At 56.3% G+C, this 23,116-nt stretch overlaps 1 protein-coding gene across 1 annotated transcript in view; it reads right to left on the reverse strand.

The window, feature by feature from the left end:
* Positions 1-11,580: 11,580 nt before the first annotated feature.
* The window catches only part of C2CD2 (C2 calcium dependent domain containing 2), a 36,263-nt gene continuing 24,727 nt past the window's right edge, over positions 11,581-23,116 (reverse strand). Inside the window, exons 9-14 of the mRNA XM_049785456.1 lie at positions 22,636-22,751; positions 21,836-22,022; positions 20,216-20,329; positions 19,885-20,012; positions 18,288-18,606; positions 11,581-12,041 (exon numbers count right to left, since the gene is read on the reverse strand). Coding sequence (XP_049641413.1) covers positions 11,821-12,041; positions 18,288-18,606; positions 19,885-20,012; positions 20,216-20,329; positions 21,836-22,022; positions 22,636-22,751 — 1,085 coding nt within the window. The 3' untranslated portion in view covers positions 11,581-11,820. The remainder of the gene's footprint in view (positions 12,042-18,287; positions 18,607-19,884; positions 20,013-20,215; positions 20,330-21,835; positions 22,023-22,635; positions 22,752-23,116) is intronic.

A 23,116-nucleotide genomic window follows, 5' to 3' on the forward strand; every position in this document is an offset into this window, starting at 1 on the left:
GAAATCACTCCTGGCTGGCTCAAGGGACCATATGGGATGCTGGGGATCGAACCTGGATCTTCCCCAGGCCAGCTACGAGCAAGGCAAGCGCCTTCTCAGCTATGTTATGGCTCTAGCCCTGGCCTGCAGCAGGGGGTGCTGGAACATGGCTCTGGTTCATTCTCTGCCGCCACTCGAGCCAGTCAGGCTGGCCTGCAGAAAACATGGCTAGCTCCCAAACCAGGCAAGGGACAGCGACAACTGTCAGCTCTAAAGATAACACAGGGAGGGGCCAAGGGAAAGTGGGTCTGGGAGATTCCCATCTCCAGTCCCACAGATGGTGCCCTGAGCACCCCAGGGGTGATCCCTGAGCGAGCACAAAGCAGGGAGTCAGCCCTGAGCACATGCCATATTTCCAACCTGGGGTGAACAATCTGAAGCAGGATCAATGTGTGAATTAAGAAACCAAGCTTAAGAATAAAATTAAGGGGCCGGGCGGTGGCGCTAAAGGTAAGGTGCCTGCCTTGCCTGCGCTAGCCTTGGACGGACCGCGGTTCGACCCCCCGGTGTCCCATATGGTCCCCCAAGCCAGGAGCAACTTCTGAGCACATAGCCAGGAGTAACCCCTGAGTGTTACCGGGTGTGGCCCAAAAATAAAAAAAAAAAAAAAAAAAAAAAAGAATAAAATTAAGGGGCCCGGAGAGATAGCACAGCGGTGTTTGCCTTGCAAGCAGCCGATCCAGGACCAAAGGTGGTTGGTTCGAATCCTGGGTGTCCCATATGGTCCCCCGTGCCTGCCAGGAGCTATTTCTGAGCAGACAGCCAGAGTAACCCCTGAGCACTGCCGGGTGGTGTGGCCCAAAAACAGAAAGAAAAAAAAAAAAAAGAATAAAATTAAAAAAAAGAAAAAGAAACCAAGCCAGGGGCTGGAGAGATAGCACAGCAGTAGGTCGTTTGCCTTGTACACGGCCAACGCAGGATGGACCCCAATTCAATTCCTGGCATCCCAATTAGTCCCCTATGCCTGCCAGGAGCCATTTCTGAGAACAGAGCCAGGAGTAACCCCTGAGTGTGACCCAAAAACAAAAACAAAAAACAAAACAAAACAAAAAAAAGTAATCTAGGCTAGGTGGACTTTTACACATCAAAGACAGGTGAAAAAGGAAAGAGGAAGTTGAAAAAGGCCTTTGTTGAGGATAAAAGGAGATGGTCACCTAACAGGATGTGGCTAACAACAACAACAACAATAATAAGCAAAGGAGAAAAAGGCATTTGCAAGAGGTTGTTGGTGTCTTGTGTACCTTATGGTCGGTCTCACACACACACAAACATTCTCACGCCCATATAGTCTCATTCTCAGACTTTATTTGGGGGGGGGGGGTTCACACCCAGCAGCGCTCAGGGGTTACTACTGGCTCTGAGCTCAGAAATCACCCCTGGCAGGCTCATGGACCATATGGAGTGATGCGAATGGAACCACTATCTGCCTTGGGTCGGCAGCTTGCAAAGAAGATGTCCTACCACTGTACTATCTCTCTCATTCAATTCTTTTGTTTGTTTGTTTTTTATTCAGCCACACCCAGTGACGCTGGCTATGTGCTCAGAAATCGCTCCTGGCTTGGGGAATCATATGGTACACCAGGGGGGATCGAACCATAGTCCGTCCTAGGCTAGTGCACACAAGGTAGACACCTTACCACTTGCACCACAGCTCCAGCCCCTCTCATTCACTTTTATATTCACACACACACACACACACACATCACACACACACACACACACACACACACATTCTCCCCTTCCTGCAGCAGTGATGGGGCTCCTCATGGTCCCGCCATCCCCCCATTGGCCGAGTGTCCTGCTAGGTCTGTGTGATGGGGATACAGTGAGCCGGGTCCCCATCCCTGTCCATCCACAGTGACAATCACTCCAGCTCACCACAGTGCCCTGTGCCCTCGCCCCAAAATCTCCCCAGCAACCAACCCCCAAGAGGAGGCCCCACAGGCCCTTTACGTAGACCTCTGGGGGGTGAGCTGGATGGTGTCACCGATCTGGCACGGAGATGAGGGGACCCAGGGGGCATCAAGCTCTTTCTTGGGATAGAGAATGCCGGATCAGCAGGTCTGTCCTGTCCATCTGTCTGTCAATTCACTCATGCAAGGGTCAGACCAAGCAGAGGCTCTGACCTCTCACCACTACCTGAGACGGTTCTGCACTTTGCAAAGGGGTGTTCCCACTTGGGGTCTGCTCTCTGGGGGTTCCTCTTCTGCCCATGTGGGAGACCCCCAAGCACAGGATGAAGACAGGAGAGAGACCAACAAAAAGAAAAAAAAAAAGGAGAGTGGTCAGAGCAGAGCGCCATAGAGCGTGCTGGGAGTAGGAATGCACGGCTGCCTTCGTCTTTATGAGAAAAGATAGTGATGTGGGGGCCGGAGCAAAAGCATAGTGGGGTTGTCTTGCATGCAGACACACGACTTCGATCCCCAGCATCCCATAACCACTCTGCCCCAGCCTGCCAGGAGTAACCAGAGTGTGCCCCCCCCACACACACATGTGGGGAAAATAATAACAAAACACACACACACACACACACACACACACACTGATGTGGGCAAAACAGTAGCAAAACAGACCCAAGGGGCCAGAGTGGTAACATAATAGTAGGGCATTTGCCTGGCACACAGCCGACCCACAAAGGACACGGGTTCAATCCCCAGCATCCCATATGGTCCCCTAAGCCAGAAATAGCCTCTAAGTACCACTGGGTGTGGCCAAAAAACAAACAAAGAAAGGCAAACAAAATAAAGAATATTCTAATATTTGGGGCTGGAGACATAGCACAGCGGCAGGGCATTTGCCTTGCATGTGGCCAATCCAGGAGGGACCCAGTTCGATTCCCTGCATCCCATATGGTCCCCCATGCCTACCAGGGGCAATTTCTGAGTGCAGAGCCAGGAGTGACCCCCTGAGCACTGCTGGGTGTGGCCCAAAAACCAACCAACCAATCAATCAATCAATCAATAAAGTTTAAAAACAAACAGGGGCAGGAGAGATAGCATGGAGGTAAGGCATTAGCCTTGCATGCAGAGGACAGTGGTTGGAATCCTGGCATCCCATATGGTCCCCCGAGCCTGCCAGGGAGTGGCCCAAGCGCTGCTGGGTGTGAGCCCAAAACCAAAAATAAATAAATAAAAATAAAAGCAAACAAACAGACCCAAACTCAACAATGTCCAGGGTAGGCATGGGACTCTGGGGTGTGTCTATCAGCCTGTTTTCCCCGGGTCCCTTGTGTGACAGGTTCCAGAGCGTTGTGACATGGCATGGGGGGGCCAAGGGGGCCTTGTGGCGCACAGAACTGTGTTCTGTCCAACCCGGGCCAGTACAGGGAGCTGAGGGGGGGCCAGACAGTGTCCAGGTTTGATCCCCAGACTCCATGCAGGGGTGAAGGGCGCACCATTGGAGACTCCACCTGCTGGAGCCCTGGCAGACTGCCGAGGCCTACCAGGCCAGGCTCCTGCAGGAAACCCAAGGCCGGTTCACCCCGACTGCGGCCTCCCCTGGCTGGGGGGAACCATCCAGGTCTCCCCCACGGTCTACGGGGTGGCCTGGTGTCCCAGGGGGGACTGAAAGTCAACATGTGTGTGTAAGTGTGTGTGTTTCAAGGGGGGGCCGGGGCTCCTGGAAGAAGCCACCGAGGGTCCCCCAGGCTGCAAGGAGCACGTGTAGACCAGACCTCTGGGCCCTTTGCACCGGACAGGACAGGCGGACAGAAAGCGGGGCAATGTCAAGAGCTGTGCAAAGGGAAACTTAAGAAAAAGAAGAAGGAAAGGGGCTGGAGAGGTGGCCCAGGGGGTAAAGTGGACGACCCAGGACTGACGTTGGTTCGAATCTGGGCGTCCCAAAGGGCCCCCCAAGCCTGCCAGGAGCTGTTTCTGAGTGCAGAGCCAGGAGGAACCCCTGAGTGCTGCAGGGTGGGACCCCCAAAAAGAGAAAAACAAAAAGAAAGAAAACCCAAGGATGTGGGAGAAGAAAGGCCCCAGCCCGGCTCCCCAGAGACCCCCAAGGGCCAGGCTCCACCGCCTGCCTGCCTGCCTGCCTGCCTGTCTGTCTGTCTGCGGGGCCTGGGTGGGGAGCCGGTGCAGAAAGCGGGGCGCCCAGCTGGGGGCCTGGGGGACCCTCCCGGGACGCAGCCCGAGGGGTGGGGGGCCGGCGTGACGTCACGGGCCCGGGGGGCTGCGGGCCTGCGGGGCCCGGGGCTCGGGGCTGGGGCTGGGGCTGGGGCTGGGGCGCGGGCGGGCGATCCCGCGCGGCTCCGCGGCGGAATCCAGCCGGGTTTTGGGTCCGATCGCCCGCGGAGCCCGCGCCCGCGACTGGAACAAAGAACCGGCGGCGCGGCGGCTGGACCGGGCGGCGGCGGCGGGCGCGAGCCGGTGCCCACCGCGGGGGCGCGGAGCGGCGCGGCGCGGCTCGGGCGGCTCGGGGCGTCCCGGGGCGAGCGCGCGCGGGCGGGCGGGCGGGGATCGGCGGGGCCCCGCGCTTTACCTGGGCCGCGGCGCGTGCGGCGCGGGATCGGATCCGGGCTCCGGGTTGCGCCGGGATCCGCTCCGGAAACTGCGCAGCACCGGAAGCGCGCGGCGCCGCGCGGGGCATGCTGGGACTTGTAGTCCGCGGGCGGCGCGGGAGGACGGGGAGCGGCGGGGAGCGGGGGGCGGCATGGGGCGTGGCGGGGCCGGGACCCGCAGGGACCCCAACTTGACACGCACGACGCTGTACACCTGGCCTAATGGGGGTGCGGGGGGTACAGAGGGAATGGACAGTCGGACTAATCTGAAGGCCTTTAATGATTGTTTGTTTGGGCTCGGTTTTCTTAGTTTTGGGGTGCTCAGGGGTTCCTCTGGACTCTGCGCAGCAGAAACCACCTCTGGCTGGCTCGGGAATCGAACCCAGGTCCGTCCCGGCTTGGCTTCATGCAAGGCAAATTCCCTACCACTGTGCCATCGCCCTGGCCCCGGGTTTTGGTTTTGTTGTTGTTGTTTGCTTTGTTTATGGGCCCAATCTGCTGGTGCTCAGGCTTTGCATTTTCTGGGCTCTGAGTTCACAAGCCACCCCCCGTGGCAGGCTGGGGGACCCCATGGCATGCTGGAGATCAACCCCCAGATCATCCTGGCCCCATCCTGGTGACTATTTTCCTAAGCCCGGCTACGCAGCCTCCAGCCCTAAAGAACCAGAGCACCCCACAGGGAGTGAGTGCAGAGGGGGGCATCCTGAGGTCCCCACCTCGGTTCCGCCAGGTCCCCCACCCCAGGAATTCAGGGAAACACCCTGCAGCCGGCAGACTTGCCGCCTGTCCACTGCAGGGCCCAGCCCTAAGACCCCAAGCTTCCCCTGTCACCCTGCCCACCTCCCACCAGGAGCTTTTGTCTCTGGCCAGAGTAAGCAGCCCAGGGGAGGTGGGCTGCCTGGTGTAACCCGGGTAATACAGTCACACTGGGACTCCCGAAGAGACCGAAACCTCTGTAGAAGGCCTGTCAGAATCCATAAGACAGGGCCAGAGCAATATTGGGGGGGGGGAGGTTTGCCTTGTTTGTGGCCCACCCAGGTTTGATCCCCAGTATCCCATAGGGTCCCCAGACCCTTCCAGGAGCGATTACTGAGCCAGGAAGCTGAAAGCCCTGAGCACAGTTGGATGTGACAAAAAAAAAAAAAAAAGAACAAGAGCAATAAAGGCCAAGGACATTGAAAACAGACCCATAGAAAAATGCAGCTGGGCCAGGTTGCAAATGAAATACTCAGGCATAAGAAAAGCTACCGGGTTGGAAACCCGGGGAGTAATAAGGTTTAAGAAGATGCCCTGGCCTGCAGGGGGGCTGGGATCCAACCCCCAACAATGCATAATCCCAGAGCACCTACCAGGAGCCTTTCCTGAGCACTGCTAGGTGTGACCCTCCAACAAGATTATTTCTAATTTCTTTCTTTTGGGGCCACACTGGGCGATGCATTCAGGGGTCACTTCTGGCTCTGTGCTCAGAAATTACTCCTTGGGGAAAGATAGCACAGCAGTAGGGTGTTTGCCTTGCATGTGACTGACCCAGGATGGATGCAAGTTCGGTCCCCAACCCAGGGGTGATTTCTGAGTGCAAAGCCAGGAGTAACCCCTGAACGCCGCCGGATGTGCCCCTCCCAAAAAACAAACAAAAAAAGAAATTATTCCTGGTAGTGCTCAGGGATCTATATAGAATGCCAGATAATTGAACCCAGGTCAGCTTCATGCAAGGTAAATGCCTTCCCCTGTGCTATTGTTTTGGCCTCAGTACTGATTGTTTTTTTTCCAGGTTCAGACACCAGCTGTCTCCTCTGGCCTTTTCGGGGGCTGCTGTGCATTCCCTCAGTCTCTTGGGTGAGCTTTCTCCGTGGGAATTCCGGGAGGAAAAGCTTCATGATCTCCCTCCTCTGACTGCACTGCCCAGCTGGCCTCAGCTGCAGACATACCTGCTGTGTGGGATTCCCTCACCGCCCTCTCTCGGTCATTTTGGCCTTTGCCCAGTGTGTCCCACTTCCCAGAATCCCCCACACCTGAAGTCAGAAAGAGGAAGCTAATGGGGCCAGAGCCATAGCACAGCAGGGAGGGCACTTGTCTGGCACATAGCAGACTCAGGTTCAATCCTTGGCATCTCACAGGGTCCCTTTTTAAACTCGATTGTTTGCTTTGGGGGCCACACCCAGCGATGCTCAGTGGTTACTCCTGACTCTGCACTCAGAAATCACCCCTAGCAGGTTGGAGAACCTCATGGGATGCCAGGAATCAAACGGGGTCAGCCACATGCAAAGCAAACGTCCTACCGCTGTGCTATCTCTCCAGCCCTAAGTGACCCATTCTTGACCTGGGCAAAGGGGACTAGGCACGAAGGACTATGTCACGAAGATCAGAACGAGGCTGATCGGATTGTGAAGTGCAAGCTGGAATGGGGTCACCCAAACAATTAGGAAACGCCCCCACCGAACTTCAGACACATCCTAACAGTCACTGATTGTCCCAGTTATGTGTTAGCAACCGTTGTGCAAGTTCAACAAGGGCTTCTCCGGGTCCTGGAGTGATGGCACATAAAGGAGAGAGCATTTGCCTAGCAAGCAAGCCACCCAGGTTCAATCCCCGGCATTCCACAGGGTCCTCCGATCCCCACCAGGAGTAATTCCTGTGCACAGAGCTAGGAGTAAGCCCTGACCACCGCCAGTGTGAGCACCCCAAAAATGCTCTCCCAGAAACACACAGCCTGTGACAGCTTTTTTGTGAATGGTGCCTGGGGCTCTGCCTTTTTGGGCGACAGTCAGGTTGATTCCAAAAGGGTGAAAACTCAACTGCTTCCCTCATGGTTCCCGGGTGTCTGGTCGATCTTGTTTGGTTTGGGTTTTTTTTTTGTGTGTGTGTGTGTGCGTTTGTGATGAGCCAGGGGTTACTCCTGGCTCGTGCTCAAGGCTCACTCCTAGCGGGACTCAGAGGACCCTATGGGATGCTGGGGATTGAGCCCACCCAACTTGGAAAGGTGTAAGGTGAGTGCCTTTCCTGCTGCACTGTCCCTGGCCCCCTCCCACCCATTTCCTGGTCAGATTTCTGTAACCGTAAGATGGGGCTTAGGTGTGTATGAATGTGACCAATTCCTTCTCAACTCTTTCTTTTTGTTTTTGTTTTTGTTTTTGGGCCACACCTGGTGACGCTCAGGGGTTACTCCTGGCTATGTGCTCAGAAATCACCCCTGGCTTGGGGGACCATATGAGACGCCTGGGAATCGAACTGCAGTCTGTCCTAGGCTAGTGCGCACAAATCAGATGCCTTACACCCTGCACCATTGTTCCGGCCCCTCCTTCTCAACCCTTGGCACCATATGGGTGCAGTGCCAAGCAGTGTCAGGAGCAGTCCCCAAATATACCCCCCCCTGTGTGTCCCAAACCCACCACCACCACCAAAATCATGTAAATAAAACCACACACACAAAAATCAATGCCTTATGGAGAAATTAGGATGAAATACAACTTTGCTAGATTGTTAAGAGCGAACAATAGTAAAAATAATGTTTCTAAGTGAAGAACGGCAGGTTGAATATTTTATTTATTTATTTTTGTCTGTTTTGTTTGTTTGTTTTGGTTTTTGGGTCACACCCGGCAGCACTCAGGAGTTACTCCTGGCTCTATGCTCAGATATCATTCCTGGCAGGCTCAGGGGACCATATGGGATGCCTGGATTCGAACCACTGTCCTTCTGCATGCAAGGCAAATGCTTTATCTCCATGCTATCTCTCCAGCTCCCATATTTATGTATGTATGTATGTATGTATGTATGTATGTATGTATGTTGGGTTTGGGACCACATCCAGCGAGACTCAGGGGTTCCTCCTGAAAGTAAAAGAAATATCTGGGTGGGAGCTATGTCTGTCCTGGGAGGTGGCCCCGGGGTCTCTGTGAACAGTAAGGCACCTAGCAGGGGTGTCTGGACTGGTTGGGAAGGGATTTCTGGCATCAACATCATGGCGCCTTGGTCCTGCTGGGCTCCGTGGTCGAACCGAGCTGGTGTCTATGCAAAGTGGCTCCATGTCTCCATTACAACTACATTGCCAGTCCGGATTGAGAATCCGAGGCCATGCCCAGGGCTAGACTTGACCTTCTAGAATATTCCACAGTGCACTGCTGACCTGGACTCTGAGTGATCCCCGTCCCAGGCTGGCACTGCCTCTTAGTCTAGGGGGCTGGAGAGAGAAGGGAGATGTGGAGAGAGGGGCAAGGGCTATCAGTGTACGGGGCACAGTGTAGACCAGGGGTCTCAAACTCAATTTACCTGGGGGCCACAGGAGGCAAAGTCTGGGTGAGGTAGGGCTGCATAAGGGATTTCGTTACCGAATATTCGCAATAAAAAATCGCATTAGTAAGAAAAAAGCAGAGGGATGTGGGGATCACATGGGTCTGGAGTACCTGGCAAGGGGGTCCAGACCATTTAAGAGTCTGGCTAAGGGGCCAGAGTGATAGCACAGTGGAGAAGCTATTTGCCTTCCATGTGACCAACTTGGTTTGATCTCAGCATCCCATAGGGTCCCCTGATACTGCCAGGAGTGATTCCTGAGTGCAGAGCCAGGAGGAACCCTTAAACATCACTGCAGGGTGTGGCCCAAAAACAAAAATAGGGTCGGAGCAATAGCACAGTGGTAGGGCGTTTGCCTTGCATGCGGCTGACCTAGGACGGACCATGGTTCAATCTCCGGAGTCCCAGATGGTCCTCCAGCCAGGAGCAATTTCTGAGCGCATAGCCAGGAGTAACCCCTGAGCATTATAGGTTGTGGCCCCCCAAAAAACAAACATGCAAACAACGACAAAAAGCGTCTGGCTGGCAGCACCCACAGCCTCTGAGCTGCACAAACCTTGGGGAAAGAGAACATCCTAGAAAAGACTGAGCGAAAATCAGCGGATCCCCTAAATCGTGAGGCAGCAGAGAGGAACCAGCAACTCATCCCGATCCAGCGCTGACGCAGGGAGAACCAGCAGCAAAGACCACCCAGAGCCTCTCATGTTCCAGGGGCACCTTTATTGCTTCCAGCCCGGCCCATCTGCAGCCCCTCCAGAGGGAATCGGGCCACATGGACGGGCTAGCAGGGATACAAATACAATCATCGTCGGCCTGCTTCGCCCATATTATCCGCAGCCTCCGTGCACTGACACCGGCTGGCGAGAATGCCACCAGGCTCCATGAAGAGGCCACAGACGCCCCCTGGCAGATGCAGGCGAGGTCCCGGGCTTTGAAGGGGCTGGAAGGCCTCCTCCAACATGGGGCAAAAAACGGGGCATCGGGGGTGAAGGAACCTGAGTTTGCAGGACTCAGAGGTGCTGAGCCGCTGTTCCTGAGCCACGGGGTGTGGAAAGGGTGTCTCGGCCAGGCTGGGTGCTGTGGACAGAGGCTGGCACCCCTCATTGCCTGGCAAAGGAACTTTCTAGCTTCCAGCGATCGGAGACGCGGCCTCTGAGGGTCCCAGTTTAGAGGGCTGTGAGATCACCACCGCCCAGGATGCAGCCACAGCAGGAGCAGCTGGAAAATGACCCCCCCTTTCTGAGGGTCCAGCAAACCCCTAACTCTCTGGGGTTAGAAGGGTCGCCAACCGGCTGCCAGCACTGCGGGCATCCCGGGCGAGAAGGGGAAGGTGTTCAGGTCAAGGAGGGACCCAGGATTGGTTGGGAACTTCCACTTGAGACTCAATCTAAAGTGCTCACGCAGGTTTTCACCATCATCTCGAGATCCTACATGGTTATTGCTACATGATGGTACATGTGCACCATCTTACAAGCACACGCACATACTGAGAATTATATCACACACACACACACACACACACACACACACACACACACATGCGCGCGCCGGAAGTCCCGGGCCACCCCAGGACACATATGATTCTGTTTGTGAGGAATCTAATTCCCAACACCCGAGGAAGGAAGGGCTTATGGTGGACGGGAGGTGATGGAGCCTGGGGTGACCCTCAGTGACACTGCTCTGTCAGAGAGGACAGTGGGGCCATGGGATGAGGGCCATGGGAACCAGTGAGGTTCTGCAGCAGCCCCGCTGGGCTCAGCAAGGCAGGGTGGTGGTGAGTTGGGCAGGGTCCTGTTATTCACAGATGCATGGGGGACCCCTTATGCACCCCACAGCCCATCTCTTACGAATGCCTCACCGCCTCACCAGCCAGAACACAGCTCTGTGCTCAGGAATTGCTCCAGGCAGGCCCAGGAGACCGTATGGGATGCCATGGATCGAACCTGGGTCAGCTGCGTGCAAGGCAAATGCCCTAACCACTGTGTTAAGTATGATTTGGTGGCTGGGCAAGTCGGGATGCGGGGTATTGAACCCGGAGGTGCCAGGGACATGTTCTACCACGGCCCTTAAAGTGGAGATGAGTGTTAGAAATTGCTATTGCTGGGGCTGAGTGATAGTGATAGCACAGTGTTAAGATGCTTACCTTGCACGTGGCCAACCCGGGACAGACCCGGGTTCGATCTCTGGCATCCCATATGTTCCCCTGAGCCTACCAGAAGCGACTTCTGAGCACAGAGCCAGAGGGAACCCCTGAGTGCCACCAGTGTAGCCCCAAAACAAACAAACAAAAAAGCTATTGCTCATCGGGGCTCTGGGACCCCCAGAAACAAGGGTTCATCGAGAGTGAGGTGCTGTGTGTGTGTGGAGGGTGGGTCAGGGGGTCACCAGGTTTCACATTTGACACCAAAGTCCAATATCCACACAGGCCCCCATTGCCCTTCAGTGACCACCAGGACCCTTCAATAGTGACAACTTGGTCCAAACCCCTCGGTTTCTGGACCCATGTGAGGTATGTGGGGGAACCTCTTCACTTTCTCCCCTGGACATCGAAGCCCCCTCCCCCACCTCAGAGGTGACAAGCTCTGAGTTTCACTAGAAACTTCCAGAACCCTCAGACCAAGTTCCCCGACCTGGACTTTCAGGCCCCAAAGGGCAATTTCAGGGCTGCATGCCTGGAGGGAAACTCCCTTGGGGTCTGTCCTTTGGGGTTCCCCCAAGGGTCTACGATCCTCAGGGAAGGGACCCCTGAAAAGTGCAGAGCAGAGACCGCTGTAGTGTTTGCAGGTTCAGGTCACAGCGAGGGGTCTGTGCATTCTCCTGTCTTTTGCCCCAACCCCACCAAGTGTCCCCATCTCTGTCCCAGGAGAGAATGCGGGGGACCCACGGGCTCACAGTGGGGGTGCAGAGGAGGGTTCACACATGAACTCGTCAGCATGGAGTCCCCCAACCTGTCCTTTTGAGAAGGTTCTTGAGTCCAGACCACAAGGCCCGGGCTAGGCGCAGGGGTCCGCTGAGGTGCCATTCGCGACGCTCTTGTTTTTATGCCTGGAGAGCAGCTTCCGGTTGAGGATGCGGCCCAGGGTGGCCCCTTTTCTGCGGGTGCCCTCGGGGGTCTTCAGGGCCGCCAGGTCGTTGTGGGACTGGCTCAGGCCCGGCTCCCGGTGCGCGTGGCGCCGACGGAAGAAGAGCTTGGCGCTTTTCCTGAGGATCCCTCCTGGGGGGCGAGAGGAGCGGTCAAGGGTGATGGAGGACCAAGTGAGGGGCAGGGAATGAGAGGCCTACTAGCCTTTGGTTGGGTTTTGGGGTCACACCCAGCAGCGCTTGGAGCTGAGGAGAGGCGTCCCTGCTCTCACCCTTGCATGCCACCCACACCCCTTTCCAACCCTCTGAAATCTTTTATTTTATGGGGAGCACACCCAGCAGCTCTCAGGGGTTCCTCCTGGTTTTGCACTCAGAAGTTGCTCCTGGCAGGCTCAGGGGGACCCTAAGGGATGCCGGGGATCAAACCCAGGCCTGTCTCTGGTTGGCCACATGCAAGGCAGATGCCTTACCACTGTGCTATCACTCTGGCCCCAAACACCCCTTTCTGACCCTCTGAAATCCTTTTTATTTATTATTTTGGTTTTGAGCTATACCCAGCAGTGCTCAGGGGTTACTCCTGCCTCTGTGCTCAGGAATCACTCCTAGCAGGCTCAGGAAACCCTCTGGGATGCTGGGACTGAACCTGGGTTGGCTACGTGCAAAGCAAAAGTCCTCCCTGCTGTGCTCTCGCTCCAGCCCCAGCCCTCTGAAATCTCTTTGGGTGCAGGACAGCTTTCCCTGCTGGCTTCCCACCATGCTGTGCTCAGAGCTGGCAGTGGTGGGGGGCCGTAGCAATGCCCCAATCCCATGGATGGTGGGCTGAAGTGTGTCAGAACCCCCAAGAGTCTGTTTTAGGTGCCCCCTCAGAAGACGACACAGGAGGAGCTGAGGGTCTGAGTGTCCCTAGGACGAGGGAGGGAAGCCTGTCAGTCCCCCTAAGAAGCCAGCGTCAGGCCCAAGTGTGGACAGCATTCTGGAGTCTGACCCCCAGTGGCACCTAATGTGACTGTCTAAAGCAGTGGTCCTCAAACTTTTTGAACAGAGGGCCAGTTCATTGTCCCTCAGACCGTTGGAGGGCCAGACTATAGTAAAACAAAAACTATGAACAAATTCCTATGCACCCTGCATATATCCTCTGTCTTATTTTCAAATGAAGAAACAAATACAGTATGTGGTCCATGGGCCATAGTTTGAAGACCACTATATAGAGTGTTGGAATAGTTTTTCCCTTAACCAATATGGCATATTAGGCTTCACCCTTCACAGCCATGGCTCCCCCTTTACATATCAAAAACCCATCTGGACAGGAAGACCCTTTGGATAGGCTCTCTCCCCAAACCTGTTCTCCACCCACCGGGGCAATCCTGCCTTCCCAATAAATACTGTCGTCCCAGGGCCTGGAGAGATAGCACAGTGACGTTTGCCTTGCAAGCAGCCAATCCAGGACCAAAGGTGGTTGGTTCAAATCCCGGTGTCCCATATGGTCCCCCATGCCTGCCAGGAGCGATTTCTGAGCAGACAGCCAGGAGTAACCCCTGAGCATCGCCGGGTGTGGCCCAAAAACAAAAACAAAAACAAAAACAAAAAAATACTGTCGTCCCCCACCCTCTCTCTCTCCAACTGGTGGGAGGGTCCCTGCCCTGTTTTCAACTCTCTCCAACCATGTTTGAGCTATTTCCTGTGGTGGTCCTGTTTTTGTTTGTTTTTGTTTTGGGGCCAGACCCGGTGATGCTCAGGGCTCACTGCTGGCTCTGAGCTTAGAAATCGCTCCTGGCAGGCTTGGGGGACCATATGGTACGCTGGGGGATCGAACTGAGGTCCATCCTAGGTCTGCCATGTGCAGGGCAAATGCCCTACCGCTGCACCATCACTCTGGCTCCTGGTGGCCTTGTTTTAGACCCACTTCACCTTTCCCCTTAGGATTGGTGTGCGAGGAATTATCTACAGTAGAGATGGGGGTCCTTGGTGGACACAGAGGGGCAGCCCCAATTGACAGGCTCAGAATTGGACTCAGACACACACGCAGGATGGTCATGTGCTAGGACCAGAGATAAGGGATGGGAGGGGCTCTGTATGCATGCCTGGGACCCCCATGAAGCCACTCAGAGGACCCGGCCCTGCTCCCTCCTGGTCAGCATTTCCAGCCCCCCTGGGCGGGGTCACGAGTTCTGTTGAGCCACCCGGGAAGTACAATGGTGGTGCGGGTGGGGGTGAAGTCAGGGCCCCAATACCCAGGCTGCGTCTCCCCTGAGCTGCAGGTGGAGATGCTCGAGCTTCCTGGCCTCGAAGCCCCCTGAACTCTGTCCCCCACAGACTGAGCTCCACAGGTGGACAGATGGGGCTGAGCCTTTCCATCCTCCTGGGGCTTGGGGTAAGGCAGGGACTGGACTGCCCTGAGGGTCTGCACCCCAGAAGGAGATAGGACAGGGCAGGCCTGGGCCACCCAGGATCCATGTTCTGTCGTGGACATACCCATGGGAGTTCAGGGCTGACTCCTGGCTCTGTGCTCGGGACTAACTCTTGGCTCTGTCCTTAGGACTGACTCCTGGGTCTGTGCTCAGGGCTGACTCCTGAGCTCAGATCAGTGATCTGGACCTCCTAGTCCACCTGCAAATGCCAGGGTGTCTGGTTTGCCCAGACTGTCAGCACAGCCTGCGACCATCAGCTTGTGTCCTGTCCTCTCAGAATGGAGCTGGCCCGGAACTCAAGACAGAGTCTGCAGTGTGCGGGTGTCACTGTGGTCCCCTCCCCACCTCACAGGAACATTCTTTCATTTCTACTGGGATATCGACAAAGTATCACTCACCCCTGTGTGCAGACAGGAAGCCCAGGCCACCAGAGGGCAGATCTAATCTTGGGGTGCAAGAATGAAAGCCCTTTTCTCCTACCACACTGGGATCACCCCCACCTGCTCATATCACATGCTAGGGACATGGGAAACGGGTTCATGCATGCTCTCGGCCTGCTCCCCCAGTGCTCATACTGTGGTCCAGCTGGGGTGTGTGTCATTTCCCTGGAGCCCCAAGTATAGAGGAAGGAGGGCGTCCTGTCACCCTCACCCGACTGCCTTCACAGCTACCAAGCAGCTCATGAGCCTTCGCTTGGCTCAGAGCCATACCCCATGTGTGGGGACCCTTTGGGCTAGTGGCTTCATCTCTCTGCTCTGTTGTGCCCAGGCTTGGACACCTGCCCGGAAAAGGAAGCACTGTGCAGGGGACACCCACAGCCACGGAGACTCCAGCACGTCTATGGGAGACAGCTAAAGCTACCAAGACAGACTACTGAGCGGGAGCACAGGGTGGAGAGAGAACTGGCAGTAGGAGGAGGAAGAAGGGTAGAGGAACAGGAAGACACAGAGGGAAGAGAAGACGGACACCTCCAATCTGGTAAATCATTCCTGCATGGCTGAGCCTGCAGGGGCCAGAGCCCCTGAGGGAGAAGCAGGAAAGAAGGGATGCAGGCAGCCCCCTCAGACGGCAGCTCAGTCCATCAGGGACAGAGGGAGCCACCCGGGGACACAGGGAAGTGACGCAGCAGGAGGCAGGACAAGGGGACTTGGATCCCTGCTTGGTGTGACGCATCTTCTGGATGGAGGGAAGCCATACAAGGGTCATAAGGGATAGAAACAAAATGACTTACTGTGTAAGAAATTAATTCCGGTAGGCACCGCAATCCTCTTAAGGCAAAGAAAGAGAGGGAGAGAGACAGAGACAGAGACAAAGCGGCGAAAACAGGTAAGAAAGAGGCCGTTGAGTGTGTGCGCAGAATCAGCCATCGCTCACATGGACACAACATGCAACACACGTGGCAGCACACGTGCACCACGCACAATACACACACTTATCTACACACAAAATCCGCATCACACATGCTGTCATGCACAACAAATGTGCACTCATCTGACAAGTGCAGAGACATACACAGAGGTAGGTCCATGTTCACAAGGATGTGAACACAGGATAACACACAACGCATGTCACAATACACAGCACCCATGTGCAGATACAGAGACACCGTCACACGTCCATGGCCCAGATGTGACCCACACACACTGATGGTACAACACTGGCAAGCTTGTTCTCTTTGCAGTTCACCCGGACACCCTCAGTTCATCCATGCAGGAGAAGTAGTGGGACATTTTCTTGGAGAGGTGCCCCAGTTTGGGGGTTCAGGGACCGCAATGCTAGGGCAGCATCAGCCCTTCTGGGCCAAAACCAGCTGGGACCAGAGAGCACCAGAGTCTGCCACAGAAACACCCTGATGCCTGCAGGTCCCTGAGCCTGGCACCCCCTCTTACGGGCCTGCTCTCACCTTTAGCTTTTGTTTTGTTTTGGTTTTGGTGTTTGGGCTACACCCAGCGGCACTCAGAAATCACTCCTGACAGGCAAGGGGAACCGCATGGGATGTTGGGAACAGATCCCAGGTCTGTCCCGGTCTGCCGCATGCAGGGCAAAGGCCCTACCACTGTGCTATCTCTCCAGCCCCTTTAACTTTGTTTTGGGGTTCCCTGCCTGGTGGTGCTCAGCTGACTCCTGGCTCTGCACCCAGGAATCACTCCCAGCAGACTCCTATGGGGCCCCAGGGGTCAAGCCCAGATCAGCTGTGTACAAAGACAAGAGCCTTGGGTCAGAGCAAAAGCACAGTGGGGAGGGAGTTTCAGTCCCAGAGCGTAGAGCCAGGAGTAACCCCTGAACATCACTGGATGTGGCCACAAAATAAAAACAAAACAAAAAACACAAGTGCCTTAATCCCTGGGCTATCTCTCTGACCCCTTGAGTCTTTGGCTTTTTTGTTTGTTTTGTTTTTGGCTCCGGGATCTATGGGATGCCAGGGATCAAACCTGTATTAGCAGCATACAAAGTATATACCCTACCTACTCTAACCACTGTACCATCTTTCCTGCCCAGTCATTGGCTTCTAAGGCAAGACCTAAACCTTGGCTAACAACCCCCATCCCAGATGTACCTACTACTGAGTCAGCTGGGGTGGGGGGCGGGCAGAGGGCACCAGGTTGCCCCAGTGAGGCCAAGCACAGCAAGGACATGGGAATGGCCTTGGGGAATCCTGCTGCTGTGGGGTGCAGGTGGCAGGAGCTGGGGGAACCCTGTAGGGTGTAGCCCTGGGAGGAAATTTTGGGCTGTGCCCCCCAAGTGAATGCAGCAAGCAGGGAACCTCCCCTAGCCAGGGCTGAACTTTTTCAGCATGAGCTGGGGTCCAGCACCCACACAGCTGGGAGAAGCACCCCCAGCAGCACTGGGTGCAGGGGACACCTATCATCCCCCACATAGCCTCCGCCTTTCTGTCTTCCCAGACTCACAGCTAGGACCTGGCGCATCTGCCCCTGCACAAGGAGGAGACTGAGAACAAGGTGGGGGAGATGAGAGACGAGAGAATTGGGTTGCAGGCACTACAAGGGGTGCTCGAGGCTGGCCACGGGAGACCCATCTGCCATGCCGTGGGACATCCTGTTCCCCACAGGCCCCAGTCCAGCAGTGCCTGTGACTCTGGGCTGCGACACCCACTGATGTCTCCATTCAGACCTTCAATCTTGGCCACAAAGCTAAGGAGCTGAGTGGAGGCAGCTGAGAAACCCCAGCCATGGCCCCCATTGTCTGCATGTTTGGGGTGCAGAACCCCAAGAATCCAACCAGGAGCTTTCAACAGGGACGGGGGGACACGGCGTCCCCTTCTATGGAGTATTGGGGGCTGGGGGGCTCTACAGATTCTGGGGTGCAGCACCACACCCTGAGACGCAGAGGCCGCATCCCTGCACCAGTCTCAAGTAAACCCCTAAGTTGTTTTTGTCACTGAAGCAGTGATCAGAGGACCCTCCGTGGTGCTCAGCCACAAGGCTGGACCATCCAGTGCTCGGGGGCACCAAGACAACACCCAGAGGTGCTCAAGAACCTGGTGGTGTCAAATTGGGGATGAAACTCAGGCCCCCAGCCCTGCCCCACTCCCCACAGCACACACCAGTAGGGACTTTCACAGTCACACAGGGTGCTAGAGACAAGGGCTGATTGGGTGGCACAGGAGGAGGGTGGGAGAGACCCGGCGCCTCTACCCACTGTGTTCTAATCTAGAAGGTTCTTTTTTTTTTCTGTTTTTGGGCCACACCCGGTAATGCTCAGGGGTTACTCCTGGCTATGTGCTCAGAAGTTGCTCCAGGCTTGGGGGACCATATGGGATACTGGGGATCGAACCTGCTTCTGTCCTGGGTCAGCAAGTGCAAGGCAAAACGCCCTACCACTGTGCTACCATTCCAGCCCGTGTGCTCTGGAAGGTTCTACGAGGACTGGGGAGAGGCTTACACAGACTGGCACCCTCACAACAGAGAACCCAGGCAGGTGGGAAAAGGGGCGGATACAGGAGCTGGTACCTTTATGCTTTTTGGGGGCCTCTGGCTCTGAGACGCTCAGGGAATTTTCTGACAGCGCGTCCCCCTCAGGCTCCAGGGAATCTGGGCCATCCCAGGCTGCTGCCAACGTCTCCTTCTCGGGGTGCCAGGAGTCAGGCTTGATGTCGGGGTTCTCGGAGACCTCGGGTGATGGTGGGGCTGGGGCTGCCGCGACCCCCTCAAGCGGGTCCTGGACTGTGACGTCCCCCGGGGGCGAGGGCGAGGGGTCGTGGCGGGCACGGTCCATGGACGCTGCGTAGTCCAGCATGAGGGCGGCCTCGCTATCCTGGGAGAGAGACGTCTGGGGACGGGAGCGGGGAGAAGAGGGTTGATGAGGCCTCAGGGAGAGTGTCACCCCCCCCCATCCTCCTGGGGGAAGACATGGCGGCTGTGTGAGGTGGGGGCAACACAGATCAAGCAGAGCCCCCTTCTGGAGAGTCACACTTCCGCCCTCCAACCCGACTGTCAGGGGCTGGAGTGGTGTCACTAGCAGTACGGCGTTGCCTTGCACGAGCTAACCTAGGACACCCCGAGGTTCGATCCCCCAGTGTCTCATATGGTCTCCCAAGCCTGGAGTGATTTCTGAGCACAGAGCCAGGAGTAACTCCTGAGCATCACCGGGTGTGGCCCAAAACAACAACAACAACAAACCAACCAAACAAACAAACAGAAAGCCCGCCTGTCTGGTCAGAGGGGCATGGGTAGGAAGCGGGGAGATGGGAGAGATCCCTTGGGTGTGAAGATTGTCAGGATGCTGGGGTCAGGAGATGGGAGACCACCCCCCAGATATGGAGGCAGACTGGGTTCTTGGGCCAGAACCTCTTGAACCTGACATGTCTGTCCCAAGGACAGTGAGGTTTCCATGCCCTCTTTACCCACCTGATTCTGTCCTGTGCTCTGTGCAGGGACTGAGTGACCCACGGGAGTGGAGGGGCTCAGTGAGCTGGGGGGGGGGGGTGAAATACACATGGGCCACAGGAGGGAAATGGCAGCACATGTAAGATGGCTGGGAGTGTATGTGTGAGAAAGTAAGAACGTATGTGAGGGGCCTGAGAGATAGCATGGAGGTAGGGCATTTGCCTTGCATGCAGAAGGCTGGTGGTTCAAATCCCAGCATCCCATCGGGTCCCCCGAGCCTGCCAGGAGCGATTTCTGAGTGTAGAGCCAGAAGTAACCCCTGAGCACTGCTGGGTGTGACCCAAAAACAAAAACAAAACAAAACAAAGTGTATGTGAGTAAGTGTGTGGGCGTGGATGTGAGCATGTTTTTGTTTGTTTGTTTGTTCTGTTTTGTTTTGTTTTGGGGTCCCACCCGTGGCACTCTGGGGTTACTCCTGGCTCTGCGCTAGAAATCACTCCTGGCTCAGGGGACCATATGGGATGCCGGGGATCAAACCTGGGTCTAACCCAGGTCAGCCGTGTGCAAGGCAAATGCCCTACCACTCTAAATTTCTCCGGCCCCTGAATGGGAGCATGTTAGTGTGAGTTGTGGATGCCCAGGGAACCTGCCTCTCAGCCCACAATGTGCTCACGGACCTGAGTCCCACCCCAGGGACCCCCCAAATGTATCCTGGCCGTACCTTGGAGACGCCTGAGATAATGAGGGTGCTCTTCTTGCGCGGGGACCTGAGCTTCAGCCGGGATGACTCGCTGAGCTGGCGGATGGCCACCTCGGCCACAGGGTCGGAGCTGCCCAGCACCAGCAGCTCTGTGGAGGGGTGGTGGTCAGCGCCCTCCTGGCCCGGGGGACCCCAAAAAACCCTGGCAAAGGGCAGCTGGTCCTCCCAGGGCACTCCCACCATCTGGAGCAAGCCCAGCCCCTCCTGGTGCCACAAGACCAATTAGACCCGAAAACCCCCACCCGGGTGGGATGCAGGGTTGAGCCTCTGAGGCCAGCAGTGGGGCTCGTACCCGTGTCTGACGAGGACAGCGTCTTGCTGACGGGCGCGTGGTGGCAGCTCAGGGCCTGGACTGAGATGTCCTTCTCCAACACCTTGACCTTGATGGGCGTCCTCAGGGGAGAGGCTAGGGAAGGAAAGCCTGGTGATTCCGGCCCTCCTGCCGCTGACACCCCCAGTCTTGTGTCCCCTCCCCTACTTGACATCCCTGAAAAGGATCATTAATTGATTGATTTTGGGGCCACATCCAGTGATGCTCAGGGGTTACGACAGGCTCTGTGCTCAGAAATCGCTCCTGATTGTCTGAGTGCAGTGGTGTTTACAGCTAATTGATCACAGCCAGTTACAGCCCCTGGCAGGCTGGGGGACCACATGGGACGCCAGGAATCAAACTGGGTCCATCCCGGGTCCTCCGCATGCAAGGCATACGCCCTACTGCTGTGCTATCTCTCCAGCCCCCACTTAAGATATTTTTAACACTCTTGTTCTTTGCTTTCCCTCTGCTGAAGGGGAACCTGCTGGAGGGGAACCCTGCCCACTGCTCCCTACCCTGTCCACACCCCCTGTCCTGCCAACCAAGCCACGCCCACTCCAAAGCCACGCCCACCAAAGCATCCCAACGCTGCTGAGACCCCAGGTTTGTACAGAATTGTCCAGAAACCTCTTCTTGATTACTTTGAGGTAGGAAGGCTCTGGCCACATCCAGCAGTGCTCAGGGACTAGGGGGATTCTGTACCAGGGATTGAAACCAGGTCAGCCATGTATGTGTGAGGCAAGAGCTCGACTTGGTGTTCTATCTTTGTAGCCCTCAGAAATTGTTCATGGAAGCCCAAGTTATAATTTTGCTATGGAGGGCTGGAGCAGTGGCACAGCGGTAGGGCGTTTGCCTTGCACGCACTACGCTAGGACTGACCGTGGTTCGGTCTCCCAGTGTCCCATATAGTCCCCTGAGCCAGGAGCGATTTCTGAGCGCATAGCTAGGAATCACCCTTGAGTGTCACCAGGTGTGGCCCCAAAACAAACAAACAGAAAAAAACCCAATTCTGCTTTGGCTCTGAGAAAGGGGCCAAGGGAGTTATTATGGGCAGAAGATGCAGTCCTGGGGCTGGAGTGATGGCACAGTGGTAGGGTGCTTACTTTGCATGCAGCCAACCAGATGGACCCAGGTTTGGTTCCAGGCATCCCATAGGGTCCCCCAAGCCTGCCAGGAGTGATTTCTGAGTGCAAAGTCAGGAGTAACCCCTAAACCAAAATCCAAAAACCCCCAAACAAACAAACAAACAAAAAGATGCAGTCATACAAGCAGAGATGCTCCTACAAAGTCAGAAACAGGCTTTCAGAGAAGCGGTCTCAGGTGATTTCTTTAAACTCTAACAACTCAGCACTCTGACTCCGATTGTGTTGGGGTGTCCGGAAATGAATGATGCTCCCTCTAATCACTATGCAGTCCGGCCCCGGGGGGCTCTGGCCTCGGAGACCCCTGATCCCTTGGACACCCCTGAGCTGAACCAAACCCTCAGCTACGGTGCTGAGACACCCCCCCCCCACCCAGCCTCTGGGGGTCTGGTCCTCAGGGGCCAGTGGGGGGACTTTGCACTTCAGGGGTGGGAGCCTGGCTGGCATCCCAGCTCACCGGAGCTCTGCGGGGTCGCGCTGCCTGCGTCGAAGCGGGGCTTGGTCTTCACTGCGGTGACCGTGGTGACCACCGTGCCGCAGGGCATCACCGTACGGTCCTTCTCCACCGTGGCCGCGGGCATGGGCATGGGCACGGGCAGAGGGGAGGCCCAGGACTTGGCCTCACCGGGTTCTACATAGGAAAACTGCAGAGAAGGAGGAATCTATGAGGAGCTGGGAACCCCGGGACAAGCCTGGCCAGGGCCTTACCAGACCCTGCCCAATCCCATCACTCTGCCTAGCCAAACCCTGCCCACTGCTCCCTGCCCTGTCCACACCCCTGTCCTGCCAACCAGGCCACGCCCACTCAAAAGCCACGCCCACAACACTGCCTTGGCCTAGTAAGGCCCCGCCCACCATCACAGTCCAATCCAATTCAATCCCATCCTTCTCTAAGCCCCACCTGCCAACTCATCCCAATCCAGTCAAGGTCCATTCTACTCCAAACCCCTCCCACCACAAGGCCCCGCCCTTAGAGAAGCCCCACCCTCCGAGCCCCACCCACCACCCAAGCTCCTCCCACACCTGCCCCACCCCACCTCTACATAACCAGGGCCTCTGCTCCTGCTCCTGTCATCCAGTGTCACCCAACACCCACTGGGGACCCCAGGGAACCCCAGCTCCATCCCTGTCACTAAGCTTGTCACTAAACTTGGAGCAGATGCAGGAACGGGGAGCGGCCCCTAGAAATGCTGAGGAAGAGGAGGGTGCTCTCCCCAGCGGTGCTACCCCATGGCCTGGTGGTGGGACCTGACCTACCTCTGCAGTCACCGAGCCCAGGGTGGCACCGTCCGGGGAGGTCAGCGTGAAGCTCTGGGGTCCCGAAGGCTGTTTCTTAAATAAGTCCAGGGGGATGGTGGTGGCCGCCAGCAGGGCTGGAAGACAGAGCACGGGTGTGTGGCTCTCTCTGTCTGCAGCTCCATCACACCGCCAGATCTGTCCCAGGCCACTGAGCGCCATCACCCTCTCCCCTGGACAATGCCGCCTTGGTGAATGGATCCAGATCAGCCAGGAGGCCAAAGAAGGGGTTGCTGAGGGCCTGGGTAGAGGGGACCCTTGGGAGTGATTGTGGCGGGCTGAGGTGGCTATGGGTGACACCTTCCGGCTGTGTCCTGCAGGGGAGACCCTTATCCAGGATGCTCCTCTTCTCTCTCAAAAAGCCACACAGAGGGGTACAGCATAGCACAGTGGTAGGGCGTTTGCCTTGCATGCAGCCAACCAAGGACAGACCTGGGTTCAA

The sequence above is a fragment of the Suncus etruscus genome, chromosome 13, assembly GCF_024139225.1.
Source record: "Suncus etruscus isolate mSunEtr1 chromosome 13, mSunEtr1.pri.cur, whole genome shotgun sequence".
Lineage (NCBI taxonomy): Eukaryota > Metazoa > Chordata > Mammalia > Eulipotyphla > Soricidae > Suncus > Suncus etruscus.